The sequence below is a fragment of the Podarcis bocagei genome, assembly GCF_964188305.1.
Source record: "Podarcis bocagei genome assembly, chromosome: 1".
Lineage (NCBI taxonomy): Eukaryota > Metazoa > Chordata > Lepidosauria > Squamata > Lacertidae > Podarcis > Podarcis bocagei.
In genome coordinates this window covers 135811652-135830370 of record NC_138125.1, presented here as the reverse complement: position 1 = coordinate 135830370, position 18719 = coordinate 135811652, and the positions used below count along the sequence as shown (strand labels likewise).

The 18719-nt window shown below is 44.4% G+C and overlaps 1 protein-coding gene and 1 long non-coding RNA gene across 3 annotated transcripts in view; one reads left to right on the top strand and one right to left on the bottom strand.

Annotated features, from left to right (window-relative positions):
- LOC308581748 overlaps window positions 1–18719 on the bottom strand; it is an 81808-nt gene that overhangs the window by 58590 nt on the left and 4499 nt on the right. The gene's annotated exons all lie outside the window — the stretch shown is intronic.
- ASB18 (ankyrin repeat and SOCS box containing 18) overlaps window positions 10243–18719 on the top strand; it is a 38700-nt gene continuing 30223 nt past the window's right edge. Inside the window, exon 1 of the mRNA XM_081181249.1 lies at window positions 10243–10492. Within this exon, the coding sequence (XP_081037375.1) occupies window positions 10261–10492 (232 nt within the window). The 5' untranslated portion in view covers window positions 10243–10260. The remainder of the gene's footprint in view (window positions 10493–18719) is intronic.

Sequence of the window (18719 nt, the reverse complement as noted above, 5' to 3'; positions counted from 1 at the left end):
CAGCACAACTGCTTTTGTTAAGCGGGGAAACAGCCATGTGTATTCATACTGTTATTCTTTACGGAAAAAGTTCAGCTTATGCATTATATTAGAGCTGCCATACGTTTGGCTTTTCCAGGACATTCAAAGGCAGAAATGAGGTCCGGGGGGAATTTCAGAAAGGCAGTGCTTTGTCTGGGATCTTAGGCAAGTCTCTTGGAAAAAAAGCTCAACAACTTTCAGGGGGAGCTTGGTTTTTTTCTGAAATATGGCAACCCTACATTATATGCCCCTTTCAAACCCTAGCAAAGTCATCTGTCTTCACTGTTTCCAACTAACCAGAAACCCACTTTTATTTTCTTATTCAGAGTTCTATAATAGTGATTTAGGTATACAAGAGAAATCATGGAGGCATCCAAACCATCCTCCAATTTACTGGGCAAGTTTAAAATTGAGTTTTTGAGACACATATGATTGCATGCAGTCTATACCACTGTGATTGAACCAATGTACAGTGGTGCCTCGGGTTACAGAAGCTTCAGGTTACAGACGCTTCAGGTTACAGACTCCGCTAACCCAGAAATAGTACTTCGGGTTAAGAACTTTGCTTCAGGATGAGAACAGAAATCGCGCTGCAGCGGTGCAGCTACAGCGGGAGGCCCCATTAGCTAAAGTGGTACCTCAGGTTAAGAACAGACCTCTGGAACGAATTAAGTTCCACTCCATATAGATCAGCCAATTGTCAAATACCAGGAGTCTGGTACGCTATTCTGCTACGTAATTGCAAATTTGCATAATTTCCAAATCCGCTAGGTATGAGGCAAGTCTACTCCACACCTGTGCGTCTTGACCAATAAGAAAGCAAAAACTATCTAGAGTTTGAACTTTGGAGAAAGTAAATGCTAGTAACCTAAACATGCAAGCAACTGAGAACAAATTGTTTTTAGATTGCTTTGGCAAGGAATAAAATAGCACAGTTTAATGTATTTTAGTCTGAGCATTTCTCGACTGCCCTTCAGCAATGCTCTCAAGGCAGGCCTTTCATGTACCGAGAATGAATGAAGAAAGAACAATGCTATTTGACCTTTGAATTCTCTTTCCAAACATAGGACCACAAATCCTTGTTGCCCATAAACAAAGCACACACTAAATCATATTTGCAGAGGAGCAACAGCCTGCGCCTAAGCTGATGGGATTCATGTGGTTCAAGAAAGCATTGCATTAAAATAGAAGATAGTTATACACCTCTGAAAATGTCATGAAGTCATAGTTTCATAGTGCATGCCTACAGCAGTACAACCCTGAGCAATGCCAAACCCTAGATTATTGGACTTTGGACCCAAATCCTTTTAGCAGATGTGATCCCCATAGCCACTATTGCCTTTGAATATGGCTAGTCGCATACTGAGCATTCTTCGTTAGCACTATTTGAAGAGAGGTTTAGAGAAAGGGTGCTTGTGAAAAAGCAGCTGGAGTCCATTCCTTTTTTGGTATGGGTTTTATAAACAGCCCTGAAATATCCAACACAGTTGTGTCACTTCTACTATACCTGCTTTATACATTTTTGCCACTATTGCTCTGATTCATCAATTAGTCTCCCCATGCTGTTATGAGCATTTGATTGCCAGCTCGTTTCCAGGACCAATTCAAAGTCAATGTGTAAAGCACTAAAAGACTCAGGGCCCCCAAACCTGAAAGACAGCCCCCTTCCCTAAATACCTTCTCTGGTGCTAAGGTTGGCAGAGGGGGCCTTCTTGGTGATTCCATCACCCTCAGAAGCATGGGGTGGTGGTATCCCAGCAGAGGGCCTTCTCTGTGCCAGTCCCTGAGCTGTCCCTCCCCACAGAGATGTGTTTGGCACCCTCCCGAAACAGTTTCCAGACTTTGACACTTGAAATGTATATTTTCAGGACTCATTATTTGTGATTGCAATTTTTGGGAATGTTTAAATTGTTGTATCCACCTAGGGTGAAGGGCAGGAAACTTAATTAATTAATTAATCCACATAATAATGATTTAATATGATAACAACAACAACAACTTATTATTTATACCCCACCCATCTTGTTCCATTTTCGCAAACATCTACCAGATGCTACTATGTGCAGATCAAAGGGCCCCAGTCCACAGATCTACCTTACAAATTTATACCTTACAAACTGTCGAGGTTTGCTGGAGGATGGCATCCCAAGGGGCAACAGGATCAAATCTCTAGGTCTAAAGGGAGCAAGCATTCATCCAGCTGGGGACAAAGGCAGAAAGCATAACCCAAAGTTGTAAAACAAGATTTCAGCAACAGGAAGTAGAAAGAAGGATGGTGAGAGCAGCTAGGCCCAGGAAATATTTTCTCAAGTAGCTCAGATTGAATAGCAAACCTTGGGCCCAAAGCATTATAGACCAGATGGAGTGGGTAGCACATTTCAACCTGTCATTTATTCAGCAGAAGGTGCTGCCTTGATGATATAAGGTAAAGGTAAAGGGACCCCTGACCATCAGGTCCAGTCGTGGACGACTCTAGGGTTGCAGCGCTCATCTTGCTTTATTGGCCGAGGGAGCTGGCATACAGCTTCCAGGTCATGTGGATAGCATGACTAAGCCGCTTCTGGTGAACCACAGCAGCGCACGGAAACGCCGTTTACCTTCCCGCCGGAGCGGTACCTATTTATCTACTTGCACTTTGACGTGCTTTCGAACTGCTAGGTTGGCAGGATGATATAGGATGATATATTGGCCTTGATGATATAGTACCTGCTTAAATAATAATAATAATAACAGTGGTCATTTTTCCCCATCCTCAAGTGCACTACTTCTGATGGGGATGAAAACAAGCTCTAATGCACGTCCCATTCTTTGGGCTGCAGGATATTTCAGGCCGAGAACAATGGCACATTGCTACCTGCAAAGCTTCAAGCCCCTTTTCGAGTTCTTTATGCAGATGTATTCAGTTGTAGGACGTATGTTTTTTTGAAAATAATGTAAACTCTTGTACATAAGACTAAGAAGCCCCACATCAATAACCAGCATGAGGGCTTGTCCTCCTTCCCAACCGCGGTTCTTTGTGAGCAGCAAAAGATCTCCATTTCGCCTCCATGCCTCAAAGCATCTTTAATGGCACACCTCAGCATTCCATTCACACACACACACCTGAGTGCAGCTCATTGTTTAAATGCCCATTAAGAAAACAGAATATGCCTTTTCTCTCAAGCAAATACAAAACTCTGTAATACAAAGTGAAACTGACTGTTCTATTAACGTCCATCCTGCATCAGGAAGTTTCTAAAGGGTGGAAATTTTATAATTGACTTTTCTGCTAGTAGCAAATGTCAGTTTTTCCTTAATCCTTCATAAGTCAGTAAGGTGTTTCAAAAGCCTCCAAGGCTACCACCACAACAGGACTTACAAATTAGCACATTTTTTCGCTTTTCATTAGACACAATGCAGAAATCTTCTCATATTAGGGTTTCTCGCCTCATTATTGAAAGTACTAGTACTTTGGAACTTCTGGTAGCAAATTAGAATGTGCTCAGCTAGGGTCTATTGTAAAATCAGCACTTCAAAAACTATCACATACTTGTTCCTCTTTAAGCACTGGAAATATTGGAGTCTATTTTAAAAAGCCTTATGGAGTCTGTCTAGCCTTGCAAATCATCACTGTGCTATGCTGAGCTCCCTTTTATTTTCTGAGGGCGCAAAGCCATTATTGTTCTTTCAAAAATAAAAAGGGATCGTTCCTTGCTGTGATTAAAAATTACTTGAGGTAACGGGCTGTATTAAAACCCCAAATCATTTAGAGCTCTCCTCTCTGGAATTCGCTTTGCAAGTTTCTGGCACTGTGGCATCGACTGGATTGACCTCCCCTCCTAGTGAGCAGGTGACATTACACAAACCTCCCAGGATCGGGAAATGGGAGCTTCAACAAGACTCTGATCACTGCCCAGAGGGAGGAAGGAAGAAGGCTCTCTAAAGAAGGCATCACATACCAGCCACATGCTGTCCAATAGAACTATTTTAGCACGTCAATCAAAGCGGGAAATGCAGCTCCAGCTAATTCCCAGCTACACTTTCCCTACAAACATAAGATGTTGCCAGAGTTCATAAGGGAAGTGCCATTTCCTGCAAAGGTATTTTCTTCTGACGCATTGCAAACAGGGGGCTCTTTCTCCTACAGAACAAACAAGCACTGGTGATTCTTTTTATGCATTTCTCAGATGAAAGAAAGCAGCATGCTCTCTCCCTGGCCCTTCTGAGTCAGAATGACCCTCTTTCTGGATTCCATTTTCTGTAGCCAGTTGCTTGATTTTTAAAGGAAGGAAGGTGACTTCCTGGCCCACAAACACAGCAGAGGGTGCCTTCCATCCATGGGCAGCATGCTATACTGTTTGTACTGCTATCCTCCTGAGGTCAGTGCCTGAGTATCAAAAACTTCATAGGGATATCTGGGCAGAAGGGGAAATCTGACAGACGAGTTGAAATGTTTGCAAGAGGACTTCAGAAAAGGCAGCGCTAGTAATTTCTTTTTTGAACCCATTAGGGCATAATCTAAGCCCCTGCAACCTCATTTCATTGCCAAGGAAAAAGCTTCAGGATCTCTGGTGAGGAAGGGCCAGGCGCGTGCCAAGGGATATCACTTGTTAAAGAAGAGACATGCTTTCTGACCTGATAACAACACTGTTTCCAGGCAGTGCGCTCTCTCTCTCTCTCTCTCTCTCTCTCTCTCTCTCTCTCTCCCCACAGGCATATAGAAGAAGAGTTTGGATTTGATATCCCGCCTTTCACTCCCCTTCAGGAGTCTCAAAGCAGCTAACATTCTCCTTTCCCTTCCTCCCCCACAACAAACACTCTGTGAGGTGAGTGGGGCTGAGAGACTTCAGAGAAGTGTGGCTGGCCCAAGGTTACCCAGCAGCTGCATGTGGAGGAGCGGAGATGCGAACCCGGTTCCCCAGGTTACGAGACTACCGCTGTTAACTACTACACCACACACAAATATATCAAAAGGCTTGTGGGCATTCCACAATTCTGCCCAAGTATGCAAAGCAGGGAGCGTGGCATTTAGTAGTATGACAATATGAACTTTGAGATAGCTATGTCTCTAAATGTTCTTTTCTTCTAGCTGCCAATACAGAATCTGGCAAAGCCCTGAAAGGCAGGAATCAGCGACTGAGGAGAATGAAGGGCTGCACACCATTCCAATCTGCCTTGCTTCTCCCCATGACTGGCCAGAAGGAGAATACGAAGATTCATTTACATGTCTTGCAAAGCTCAGTTGTTCATGGAATTGATTTTCTGTTACTTTGGAGCAGAATTTTAATCTATTTTCCATGTACAGTGGTACCTCCGGTTATGAACTTAATTCATTCCGGAGGTCCGTTTTTAACCCGAAACCATTCTTAACACGAGGCGTGCTTTCGCTAATGGTGCCTCCCGCTGCCACCGCGCCACCGGCACGCGACTTCTGCTCGCATCCCAGGGCAAAGTTCACAACAAGGTGCATCTACATTCGGGTTAGCAGAGCTCGTTACCTGAAGCGTTCGTAAGGAGGACGGTAAGTAACCCGAGCTTCCACTGTACAAACTCCCTTGCTATACTTGAGGCATTCTTATTATTCTTAGGTGGTATTAAGTGTCGCACTGGGTTGAATATTTGCAGCTTGCAAGATGGGATGAACCCCCCCCCCCCTCCTTCCACAGCACACTCTTCTGGGGTTTCTCCCAACCTCTCCAGCCCCTGGGGGATAGAGGGAGGAGAGGGGGAAAGCCTCATTGTACAGGCCATAGTCCTTGTGCGTGGCTTCTGCCAACAGACTCATTAGGTAAATCCTACCTATTATTAGTAGTAAAGAAAGAAAGAAAAGTGTGTAAAACCTATGCAACATGAGGTGTACAGGTGTTCTGTTGCCTAGATGTTGCAACCAGGAGGACGGGAAACTAAAAAAAAAAAATATTTCAGGAACCAATGTTCTACTGAGGTGTGAAAATCCTTCTAGAATTTCATGCATATGTCATAGAATAACCTGGCTGAATAAAAGTGTGTCTTTAAGAGGTACTGACAAGCTGATTTTAAACAGCTTTCAAGCAGCTAATAATACTGCAAATGCAAACCCAGTGGTGTGCAGTCAATGGACTAGGGGGACTAGGCTAGTCCCCTAAATGTTCTGATTAAATTAGAGTATTAAAGCATTAAAGCCTGGCGCCTCTTCCCCAAAGTCCAGGAAGATTCTGCCTGGCTTAGGGAAGGAGGCGGGGTGCTCCTGTGTACAATGTCACTTTCCCATAGCCCTTGCAAGTTGGCGCCTCTGGCCCTAACTGTTCCCCTATGAAAAATGTTGTCACACTCCACTGTCAGCAAACCCCTCTCACAGCTCAGCAAACATGGATAGCTATAATGCAGAGATCCAGCTTAAAGCAGTGGATTTGTGTTCTTCGCACCAGAGAAACCTATAAATAGGAGGGAACACTTAGCAGAGCAGAATATTAATGGCCTATGGCAGAGTTTTCATAGCATTATATTGTTTCAGGTCAAGGTGCAGAGAAACTCCAGGCTCTGCAAACATCTCTTACTGTTAGAAAGTTATTCCTGCTGTTTAGTCAGAATCGCCTGTCTTGTAACTTGAAGCCATTGGCTCAGGAGTAGGAGAAAACAAACTTGCTCTGTCTTACATATTGAAAGATGGCTATTATATTTCCTCTCAGCCCCCTCTTTTCCAGGCTAAACATACCCAGCTCCTTCAACTGTTCCTCATAAGGCTTGTTTTCGAAACCCTTGATCGTCTTGATCACCCTCTTCTGCACATGTTCCAGCTTGTCAATATCCTTCCTAAATTGTGGCACCCAGAACTGGTCTGACCAAGACAAAATAGAGTGGTCGTTACTTCCCTTGACCTGGACACTTGATGCAGCTTAGAGGAGCATTAGCTGTTTTTGCTGCTTGTGGTCCACCAAGACCCCTAGATCATTTTCACATGTGCTACTGGCAATCCAGATGTCCCCCATCTTATATTTGTGCATCTGGTTCATTCCTGCCTAAGTGCAGAACCTGACATTTGTCCCTCTTGAAATTCATTTTGTTAGCTTGGGCCCAGTTCTCCAATCTGTTAAGGTAATCTTGAATCCCGATTCTCTCTAGCTACCCCTCTCAGTTTTGTCTTGTCTGCATTTGGTGTCATCTGCAATTCCTTCATCCCAGTCGTTTATAAAGGTGTTGAACACAGAGGCATACCTAGGCTCCCTTGCACCCTTGGCAAGGAGCTGTATCCGTCCATCCCCCTGTCCCTTGCCCACCCTTTGTGCCCTTGGATCCCTGCTGGGGAGGTGCCCAGAGGAGCCTGTTGCTCCTGACAGTCCTGCTTCTGTGTGTCACCTTCCTCCAGGGGGTTGTCTTCTGCTACAGGTGATCTTCCTCCTCCCTAGGAGCACCCCACCTGCATCGCTGTCCATTCTGCTCTTTTGAGAAATTCCTCACCTTGCCCAGTAGCTCACGTTGCTGTACCTTCTCTTCTTGCACTTGCTGCAGGTGTGGTTTTGCACAGGCTCAGGCCGGAAGGCAAACATGGCACAGCTGTTGCTGGTCACTGCAGCAGCTTCCTTGTGTCCATGTCTCTTGGTCCTGCGTACATCAGGCCTCCCCCTCAAAGCGCCCTCACTGACACCCCTGCCTACACATCCTGGTCAAGAGCTTCCAGAGGCTGCAATCCACTAAATAGAACTGCTGCTGGCTGCTAACACCTCCTGAGGAACAAAAGGTGGTGGTAAAAGGCATTGTGTTTCATCTGCTGTTTGTAAAACTACTGGTTTCAACATGTGAGAAAGGTTAGCTATCTAAGCAAGCCAAAGTAAATTTGTTTAATTTTGTTCATTTTCAGCCATTTATCAAAAGGAATCAAATTAAATTAATAAAACCAGCCAGACTTGATTACTCAAAATCAATTCAACTGAAAGAAACAGTAGTGGAACATGTCCGATTTTGATCCAGGACTAGTATAAGCTGTGCAATGTGCTATCAAAACCATGCAGAAATGTGAAGTCAAATGAAAAACAACCCTTAAGCTCACACATGGTTTGGCATTAGTGGACTCTTAGTTGTTTGACAACTAAGCCGTTCGAGAACCAAGGTACCACTGTATAACAAAGCTAAACACACTGATTTCTAAGCATCTTCCTCCTGTTACAACATGACTCTTGGAAGGCCTGTCAAGAGCTCTGGCGCCGGAGCAGCCCAAGCTGCAAGCCATTTAGGCAGCTTAGATTTATGTTGGTGGGACTAAAATTAGTTTGCATCCAAGCAAGTGTCCTTAATAACCGTGTTGTTAAAATGGGCTTTAAAGCTTTTGACAAAAACTGTGGTTTCCTGTTGTGTGGATGAGCCTTACCAGAAGCCCGTCAAAATTATTCATTTGTCACAGCTCTTCCTTGACTGAGGGTGGATGAAGGTTACTTTGCACTTAGACATCACACAGGATGTTCGCAGCTGAGAAGTCTCCCATCTGAAGGGGGAGGGTCCTGTATCAAAGACCTTCTTCCCATTTCTCTGACTCCTCTAATCTCCTCCATTAAGGCAAGCAGATGCCTCTGCTCTCCCCTCTTCCCATCACCGCATAGCCAGGCTGCTTGTACAGGGAGACTTTCAAGTGAAACTTACTCAGTGCTACGTCCTACTTGGAGACACAGCACAAGGCAGGGGGAACAGGAGCAGGTTTCTTCCTGTTGTGTACTGAGTTGAATAGGATCCAAACTGCAGCAGTCTGATTGGTCCTGGAACAATAGGATCCAAATTGCAGCAGTCTGATTGGTCCTAGAACAATAGGATTCAGAATGCAGCAGTCTGATTGGTCCAAGAACAATGCAGCAGTATGATTGGTTGGCAGGAACCACCCAATCATGCTCCAGATATAAATGAATCCACAACCTGATTGGCTTACAGTAGAATTCCAGAATTAACCAATCATGTGCAGCCCATTGTGTAAATAATGTATATAAAGCAGATACTTTGAGGGCACTTTCATTCATTCCTCCTCACCACTATGAGCTGAATAAAGAGCATGAAATCACTTTGCGACTCTGAGTATATTTCACTTTCTCTGTGCTGTGGGCCGGGAGGAAGAAGGGAATCTTCCACATACATCCAAATAATCATCCTGGGGAATCCACAGTGACTGCTCTACATCAACGCCATTCTTCTTCAGCAACCAAGCTGATAAATGAATGTGGTAAATACCAGAGTGCTCTCCACAGCTCCCAAGCAAAAATTAACCCTAAGGGATTAACAACCTTTCCCCAACACAGCTTCACCAATCAAATCAGCGGGTCCCTCGAGGCTACTTTGAAGTAAAATGAAAGGTGTTCACAGATCCAGTCCTCCTGGGTCTCCTGTCCTTTGGCCCTGAGAAACACATGCTTGCTTAACAAAAGCACATGCAGTCTCTCTTTCTTCAGGTTGTGTGTTCTACAGATCAGTTCCATTTGTTGTGAGATGTTGATGTTGGAGTATATAGGGTTAGGAAGAAAAGAGGGGGGGACAGGAGAGAGGGGGTGGAGTGGGAAAGCTTATGTTCTTTTACTTAGTGCATGGGGGGGGAATTGTGTCAGCATGACTTGGCTAGGCTCTCTATTCACTTGTGCATGTGCGATTGTAAACTAGGAAAATCTTTAATAAAAAGTATTAAAAAGTAAAAAAGAAAGAAACACACGCTTGCAAAAATGAGCCCTACCTGTGTGTGAGGCAACGTTAGGGCCAAACTTTCTGGGTAGTTTTAGGAATTGTGTTAGACATATTTGCAGTGTCAAGGCTGCAGAGAGAGAAGGCAACAAGTTTGAAGAGCAAAGCTGTGGCTTTTAGGAAAGGCCTGAAGGGAAAGGCCAGGTCAAGAGCTTTTGAAGCTAATCTCAAACTTGTCCTGAAAGAAGACTCATATAACATCTTGAACAAAACTTGCCAGTTCTTTCATCAGGAGAATTGGGTCCCAAAAATGCTCCCTCCCAAGTTTGCTAATGAACTGTTCTCTCAGTTTTGGTTCGGTGATAGGAAGCGGTTTAGGAAAAGAGCACCTCTCCACTGCTATCAGCATTTCTCTGTGTTTCCATTTGGAGAAAATATTCCGCAGTATTTCTCAGTTACTGAGTTCTGGCTCTTTTCAATTAGTAGCCCCTTTTCAATGACTTCAGTTACACCTCCCCCTCCCCCCACTAATCCCACTGGCGAAAGAGGAGCTAGGCTCTTTCTATTTTTAGCCGACCAAGGAACACTTTTCATTTACAGCAGGTTTGGCTTCCTACGCTGCCCGAAAAAATGGTTCCCATCCACAAAGTGCTTAGACAGTCCTCCTTTGACTGCATCCCTGATCATCCACTCAACTCAGATTTGGTTACAAGATTAAAGAATGCGCTAGAAGCCGGGGACGAAAAGGTCGTAATGGATTTACTCTGCAGTGAAGTTAAGCATGCAGATGCCACCATAGAGCTGTCTAACGATGACTGGATGAAGACCCCAACTGCTCAATTGCACACTCTGGTGTTAGTAGGTAACTGGATCATTTGTGCATTTAAAAACTGACTCATTTTAATTAAGGAAGCAACAGTAAAGAGTGCGCTAGGTTCAATGTTTCCCTTTAAGTTTAAAGGATTGTCACTATACCAAGAACACTTGAATTCTGACCTAAAAAATAGTTATGTATATAATTATTGCCATTTTTCTTTCTGAACATAATCTTGCTCGATTTGAGAAGGCAGTTTTAGGTTCCGCAGAAATTTTGGCAAGTAGCATATTAGGATGAGGGGTGCTGTGGTCTATTCTTACAGGCAGGCAGACAAGTGCTAGTAGCTACATTAAAGGGCAATGTCTGCTTCATTCCCAGTTTCTGGAAAGCTTGCAAGGTTCTCTGGACATAAAATGCACCTCCTCACATCATGAATGCAACTTCCATTGGGTAAAAAACAAACCCTCTGCACAGCTGAAATAATGCATAATAAAGCCACCACTAAAAGATTGTTTCACAACCTTTATCATATTAAGCCCTGGATGTTTCTTGCTTCCAGGAGCAACAGTAGTACCAAACAACAGCGAGGGAGAAAAATACTTTCCTGAAGGAAGCATTGACTAGCATGAGAGTTTGGAGATCCTATAACCATTGAAACTTAACAGCCTCACAGATCCTGTGATTCGACAGCAGAAAGCAGCACAGAGATTGGGACAGATCCCATTTGATTTGTGGGAGTCAGCGCTGCTGGAACTTAAAACTTGTATCTATTGGAACGTTCCATGTCTCAAACCCTTCACTCTGAATATGCCTTGACAGCCATACTTTGGTTTTAACCTGAAATGCAATCTTTCATGCTTGAAGACTAAGCACAATCATATCTGACTCAGGTTGTTGTGTTTTAAGAAGTGAAACTGCCAGCAAAAAAGGAGACTAGGGCCTCCTTCAAATGCTTGGCTGTCTTTAGGTTGTTGTAGGAACAGCAATCTGAGACACCGAGTGGCTAACTAGGAATTATCGTGACGGTCCAAGGCAAAAATTTAGTCTAGTGGAATCAAATAACCAACACTTTGTCTTTCATTTTTTAAAAAAAATAATCTTTATTAAAATTTCAAAAGGTTACAAAAAACAAAACAGAAAAACAAAAGAAAACACAAAAAACAACAAAAAGATTCCACCTTTTAGATCTCACTTTCAGTAACTTCTTTTCATGACTTCCCCACGCCTCCCCTTATTGTATTCCAACTCCAATTGTTTGTTCAAACAAGTTTTTGTCCTTAATGTCCTAATCATAAATTGTTAATTTGCTTAACCATAATTTGTTAATATGATTCTATAGTAAGTTTATGTCTTATCATTATTATCCTTATCCTTAGCTTAACTTATTCAACCATTTTTAAAATATATACCTTAATCATATATAAAATAAAAAATAAAAAATATAGAAACAAGAGAAAAAATATCTTTCCTAAAGTTGCCCTTAATTCCCATCCACGGATTCCCCATTCTTATAATAATAAAGAACATATAATTTTTACACTGCAAGATGAGAATCGGGCCGCCTTTGGACTTCTAAATCCCACCCTTCTCTCCCCGGTTTCAATCCCAAACCAAAGTCCAGTTAGTCCATCTTTTTAGCCTGGTGACCTTATGTCCGAGGCTTTCAAATCTCTCTCAGTCCCTTTCAGCCGGCATCTTCGAAAGTCTCTCATGCGAAACATCCAGGGTCGAAAAGGTACCTTCTCAGTGTTGACCATGCTTCTTCCAGCCATGCCTACTTGTTTAAAGATGGAGCTCCAACTCTGCTTCTTGAATTTGTATGTCCCAAATGATCCAACTTTCACCTTGGTTGAATTAGAGTTCATCTTAGCAGGTCTCTGGCTCTCTTTTATCTTCTGTGGCATTTCAACCACCCCTTCTTTCTGCTCCTCCTGTTCAGCAGGTGTCTTTTCCTCCTCTTCAATTTTCAGTTTCTTTTCTTGTCCAGCTGCCTGTGTTTTGAGCATCAAGTCCCTTTCCAACTCAATAGGTGTATTTTCTGTTAGCTTCGGTTTTGTGGGGCTTGTAGACAAAACATGGCCTCGCTCGCTCATCTCTCGCAGCTTTCCCACAAGAAAAATAAGCTCTTGCAAATCAGCTCGTATTTCCCGACCTAGTTCCATTCTTGTAATGTCCGAGAATCCACTCTAGAGGGATTCTGGTTACTTTGTATTCTTTTCCCTTCCGATCCAAAAGTCAGATTTATTTGTATCAGTCTTTCTTTACTTTCAATATTTTGTAACAATATGACCGGTTAAAATTTAAGCTTTCAGTTTTTCCCAACTTTGACAGCTAGTTTGACAGCTGTCAAAAGTTTTCTGTAAATCCTCAGCAGGCTCTTTTCATGGGTTACTCCCGGGCTTGAGAAAGGTGGTACTCAAACAAATAAACTCTTGTCCTCCAGCACACTAACTTAGTCCTTTAAATCCGTGGAATTTATATTTTTTATCCAATCACAACAATTCTTCTCGCAACCTTAGATGACAGATCCTTGCTTTAGGCTGTTTACAATAGGGGGGGAGACGGACTTCCTTTTTTTTTCACCTCCCCCGCTCGTGCCAAATCCAAAACCGAATTATTTGTAATCCAATTTCCAAATTACTCACGGGTTGTTGCTCTTGATTTTAAGTCCAAATTTTAACAGGAAGAAGTCAGCGCTCTCCGACAAACGGCATGCGGCTACGCTCGGCAGGGGAAGCAGAAGACTCACAGCACCACGCCACTCCCCGGCACCCGTTCCGTAGCCTTTAAAAAGGCTCCTTCACGAGTCGGGAGGGCGCTAACGGTGCCAGCCGAGTCACCATGTCCACGGGCTCCGTGCCCGTGGTTTTTTAGGGTCCCCGTGTCGCCGGCACGGCAAGACCCAGCCCCCTGTCAAGCCGATTCCCTCCGGAGCTCGGAGGGAATCCGCCATTAGTCGACCGCGCTAACCCGGAAGTCCCCCCAACACTTTGTCTTTCAGCCTAGTTTACTCAGTGGCCTGATTCCACATCACATTGAGGTTGAATCCTGACAAGACAGAAGTACTGTTTTGGGGAGACAGGGGCGGGCAGGTGTGGAGGACTCCCTGGTCCTGAATGGGGCAACTGTGCCTCTGAAGGACCATTTTGGATCATTTTGGACTCACAGCTGTCCATGGAGGTGCAGGTCAATTCTGTGTCCAGGGCAGCTGTCTACCAGCTCCATCTGGTACGCAGGCTGAGACCCTCCCTGCCCGCAGACTGTCTCACCAGAGTGGTACATGCCCTGGTTATCTCCCGCTTGGACTACTGCCATGTGTTCTACACGGAGCTACCTTTGAAGGTGACTCAGAAACTTCAGTTAATCCAGAATGTGGCAGCTAGACCGGTGACTGGGAGTGGCTGCTGAGACCATATAACACCAATGCTGAAAGACCTACATTGGCTCCCAGTACATTTCTGGGCACAATTCAAAGTGCTGGTGTTGACCTTTAAGGCCCTAAACAGCCTCAGCCCAGTATACCTGAAGGAGCGTCTCTACCCCAGTTGTTCAGTGCCAAGGGCCTTCTGGTGGTTCCCTCCCTACGAGAAGCAAAGTTACACCAAACCAGGCAGAGGGCCATCTCGGTGGAATGCTCTCCCATCAGATGTCAAGAGAATAAACAACTATCTGACTTTTAGAAGACATCTGAAGGCAGCCCTGTTTAGGAAAGTTTTTAATGACTGATGTTTTAATGTATTTTTAATATTTTGTTGGAAGCCACCCAGAGTGGCTGGGGAGACATGGCCAGATGGGTGGGGTATAAATAATATATTATTAATATTAATATTAGTATTAATATTAATATTAGTATTAGTATTGACCATCTTTATCATAAACTATGATTTCATGTGAACACAGCATAAAGTGCTGTTGAATGCTGCTGAGATAGTGGGCGTTTTGCCCCTCGCCAGGGCTGTTGAGAAATGGCATGGTCTCACTTACTGCTACATTTTGACCTAGACTCATGGTCTGTGTTTCTCCAAAAATGCCATGTGTTGTAACAAAGTTTTGCTCTTGGCTTACCACTTATGTTTTGTTCTGGAAAATACACCATGAGCCTGGATTAAAACATAATGCTAAGCCAGATCACAGTTTGTTTTTATTTCAGCTATAATTTAATGTCCTTCACTTAATGATGGCAGAACTAACAGCTACCTGTTAGCACTCTGTAGGTTAACCCAAGGCTTACCAGCCATGGGCAGGTTCACTCCCACGGAGATCATCTGTGGGCCGGGCCAGCGCAGCATGATGCCGGAAATTGCATCTGCACATGCCCAGACACTGAAAATCACACCTGTGCAGAAGCGATTTTCGGCAACTGGGCATCCACAGAAGTTTAGCCCAGCACACAAGGGACTTGCCGAGTGGGCGACGCGGTTCGGGGGTGGCTCATGGACCGGTGAAACGGTTTTCGTGCGCCGGATCCAGCCAACCCCTGCCCTAGACTGATAAAACTCTAGACTGACAAATGCTGGCCAACTTCTGTGTAAATCTGAGATTTTCATTCATTGCTCTCCTTGTGTGTGTCTGCCTGCATCTCAACCAAGCCCAAGGCCTCTGCATGCGGCTAGGAAGTGGTTTAAATCAATTGGCATTTGCTACTACTTGAGGTATTTGGATAATTTGTTCAGTTGTTGTATTCTTTTGTTTGATACAAATCCAAACCAGTTCTGACTGAGAAAGGTCAAATACTGTGCTTAAGTTATTTGTGTGTGGTGGAGACACACACACAACCCAGTGTTAAATGGACACCTTTCACGGGGCAGCCATTTTGTGCGCAGCTGCTGCCACTTTCTGAGTTTCAGCTCTTTATTAAATATGCTATAAATTTACTGGAATGTGAGATCTTGTTCATCCTCCTTTACTTTTTTCATGTGGAATGGACAATTCTTCCCTGTTCCCATGCATTTCTTTTGCAACCCATTCTTTGGATGTCCTAAATAAAATTAATTCCTGGTGGAGGGGAGTTTGGAAGTAATAGGGTACACATTTCGATGGAGGAGAAAAGTGAATCACCCTAAGGCAAATTGTTTGAAATAGTTCTGCTATCAGTTCAATAAGCAAACAAGGAACACAAAGGATAATTTTACCTTGAAGAGAGGATATCCTCAAGCAATGTATGTGTTTATAATGAATCTTGTATTATTTGCACTTCTACTCCAGTTGACTTCCAAAGATATAGAAAATTGAGTCATTAGGCTGAGCTACAGCATGATATTATCTGCTTCTACTTACCAGCTAGGGCATGGGATTGAGGAAAGTAACTCACTCGCCAGATCTTTATCTCCCCTACCACTCCCCCGCAATTGGTCAAATTGGACAGGAAGGCAGGGTTGCCCATGTGTCAATCAGTTGACATCACAATGGCATCAGATGAAACGGTGCTTTGAAGGTCCAACAATCAGCTGGTTGTCAGGAGCTCAAAGCTCTTTGCAAGCCCCTGCTAAAGGTTATTTTGGCTGCAAGCTATCAGATGGCACTTTATGACCTGAAAACAGAATGTCAAGTGTCTGACTCCTGCTTTTCAATAACTGCTAAAGAAATGAAGGTGGCATGCTTGATTCTATTTTTCCTCCTAGAAAGCGCTTGGCTGTTATGAAGGAGTGCTCCCAACTGAATTATGTGCTGAAAAATACATCATATTTTAAGTATGGCATAAGTGGTTGGTTTGAAAAAAAAAATCTACTGCATTGAAAACCAAGGAAAATAAGTGTTCCAACCATTTCCACCACAGTTAGGATGAAGAGAGAGGCAGTTTGTGTTTCCAGTTTCTGGAATATGCTTTAAGGGCAATGAATATGTGGTTTGCGACTTCCACCATATTAGGATTGTTACATCTGCCATCACCCTTGAAGTGTTAATACGTCACCCTCGGCAGACACAACAGCAGCCTGCTCTCGTGCCACGTGTTAAGTTCTTCATATGTTACAAAAAGTGTCACCAGCCAAATGGGTGTCTAGCTGTGCAGACAGGATGGTGATGTCCAGGGCAGCAAAGTTACAATTTGTGTGTGTAGACACACACACACACACATATTAATGCTGACATTTCAAGAGTATTCTGTGGAATATTCGCAGCAAGCTTCTCCCACGCCCTGATGGTCCTACTAATTGGGTGCTAGAAAGGGGAATGTTTGGGTTAGAGGAATAGCAGGTATTCTGAATGATGGGGAAAGAGGCAGCCTCACCCTTGAAGTCTCTAGCAGCACAAAATCTCTGGAGTGAAAACAGTCCGTCTCTTTGCAGGCCAAGCAGTCAAGAAAGGTGACCTTCCATTGCCCACTCCCTCCCTGCATGCCTCTGTGCTTGAATGAGAAATTATGCAGACTGGGCATGCTAATTTAGTCTAGCTCATTTGCATAATTAGTACACATAATTTTATCAGGCAAATTACATCATCCAGATTGATTGGGGGCAGCCAAGGGTGTGTGTGGAATATAGCAGAAATAAGGTGAAGTTCTTTGCTTTATTCCATCAGAGGCTTACTCAGACAATTTTTTAAAATAAGAGGCCTACGCTTAGATGCACCACCCCAGTCCAGCTGCAGGCGCTCAGTATTCTGTCCACAAGGGAGGTTTGCTAGCCCATTTCCCTTTTTCCTTCTACAAAAACTAACCAATAGAAATGTAATCCTCCAGTGATAGGGAGAAAAGAACATTTAAAATAAGTTTTCAATGGTTTGTGAAATGGTAGGTAATGGTATCCCTGTTGCAGGAGGAAGGGGAAATGTTGCTGCTTTTTGTCATCTTCCTTTTTCTTATGCAAAGCAAGAAGCAGCACCATAAGTCCTTGAGTTGTACAAGAGTAAGCAATCTGCCAATGTGGAAACTTTAAAAAAACAACCACCATAAAGGTGATAAAAAAATCAGGCAAGTGAGGTGTGTGTGTTTGCAGGAGTTGTTTCACTCATCACGGAGAATGTCCAGAAGAAGCTATCCAAAATTCTACATGGCAAGGAGAACAATGTATGCCCAAAGATGAAGGAAGACTCGCTGGTGTCTTTGCCAGAGAAATATGATTCCACTACAATAGACGTGCTAATTGGAGGGAAACTATCTATATCCCCACATAAAACATGTTAACTTTGCTTTAAAAGAAAGCTAATCTGTAGTGGCCTGAAGTTCACAGCAGAGATTCAGATGTGCTAGCTTACACATACAGAATATCTGCTCATTCAAAAGAGTTCTATATCACTTTTCAAACAAAAGCCTTCCCAAAGCAGTGCATAAAAATGTACACAAGCAAAATATACCATAATACAATTCTCAAACCAAATTTTACCAAAAAAAAACCAACACCCCAAGCTTTTCATTACATTGTATGCACTAAAATGACCACACTAAAAACCCAGATACAAGCCAATAAAAACTGCTATAATCATATGTGGGTGCATGGAGGCTGCCTCACTTCACATGGAGTCAAGTTCCACAGCCGCCACTCAGGACAATTGCCGGTTCCTCTTCCCCCTCCTGGAGCTTGGTGGCTGTAGCACTGGTGGGAAACAGAGGGACTGTCCCTGGAAAATGGGAGCCTTTGGAGGGGATGCAGTAGGTATCTTCTCATGAGGTGGCCAAAGTACTGGAGCCTCAGCTTCAGGATCTGTCCTTCCAGTGAGCACTCAGGGCTGAATTCCTTATGAATGGATCCGTTTGATCTTCCTGCAGTCCATGGGACTCTCAAGAGTCTCCTCCAGCCAGTGGCGTAGCGTGGGGGGTGCCAGGGGTGCCGGCCGCACCGGGCGCAACATCTGGGGGGGGGCGCACTCGCTGCCTCCGGAGTCGCCGAAGAGCCTCGGGCGCAGGCTGTAGCGGAGCCGCATGTCTCGCGGAACCGCCGAGCTGTGCACGCGTCCGGGCTGAAGGCGCCCGGCAGGCAGCGGCTCTCAGCGCTCGCCGCGGAGGACGCGCCAGGCAGCCCCTCTTCACAGCCCCGCCTCCGCCGGTGCTGCTGCAGCTGCTGGGCAGTTGTCTTTTCCTCGCCTCTCTGCCCCCCTCCTCCTCCGGGCAAGCGGCGTCGTTTGGGCGGCAGCGCCAGCGGCAACTCGCGGGTTAGGGGGGGCGCAAATTACTTGCCTTGCCCCGGGTTAGGGGGCGCAAATTACTTGCGTTGCCCCGGGTGCTGAGAACTCACGCTACGCCGCTGCCTCCAGCACCATAATTCAAAAGCATCCATTCTTCGGCGATCAGCCTTCTTTATGGTCCAGCTTTCACTTCCATACATCACTACTTGGA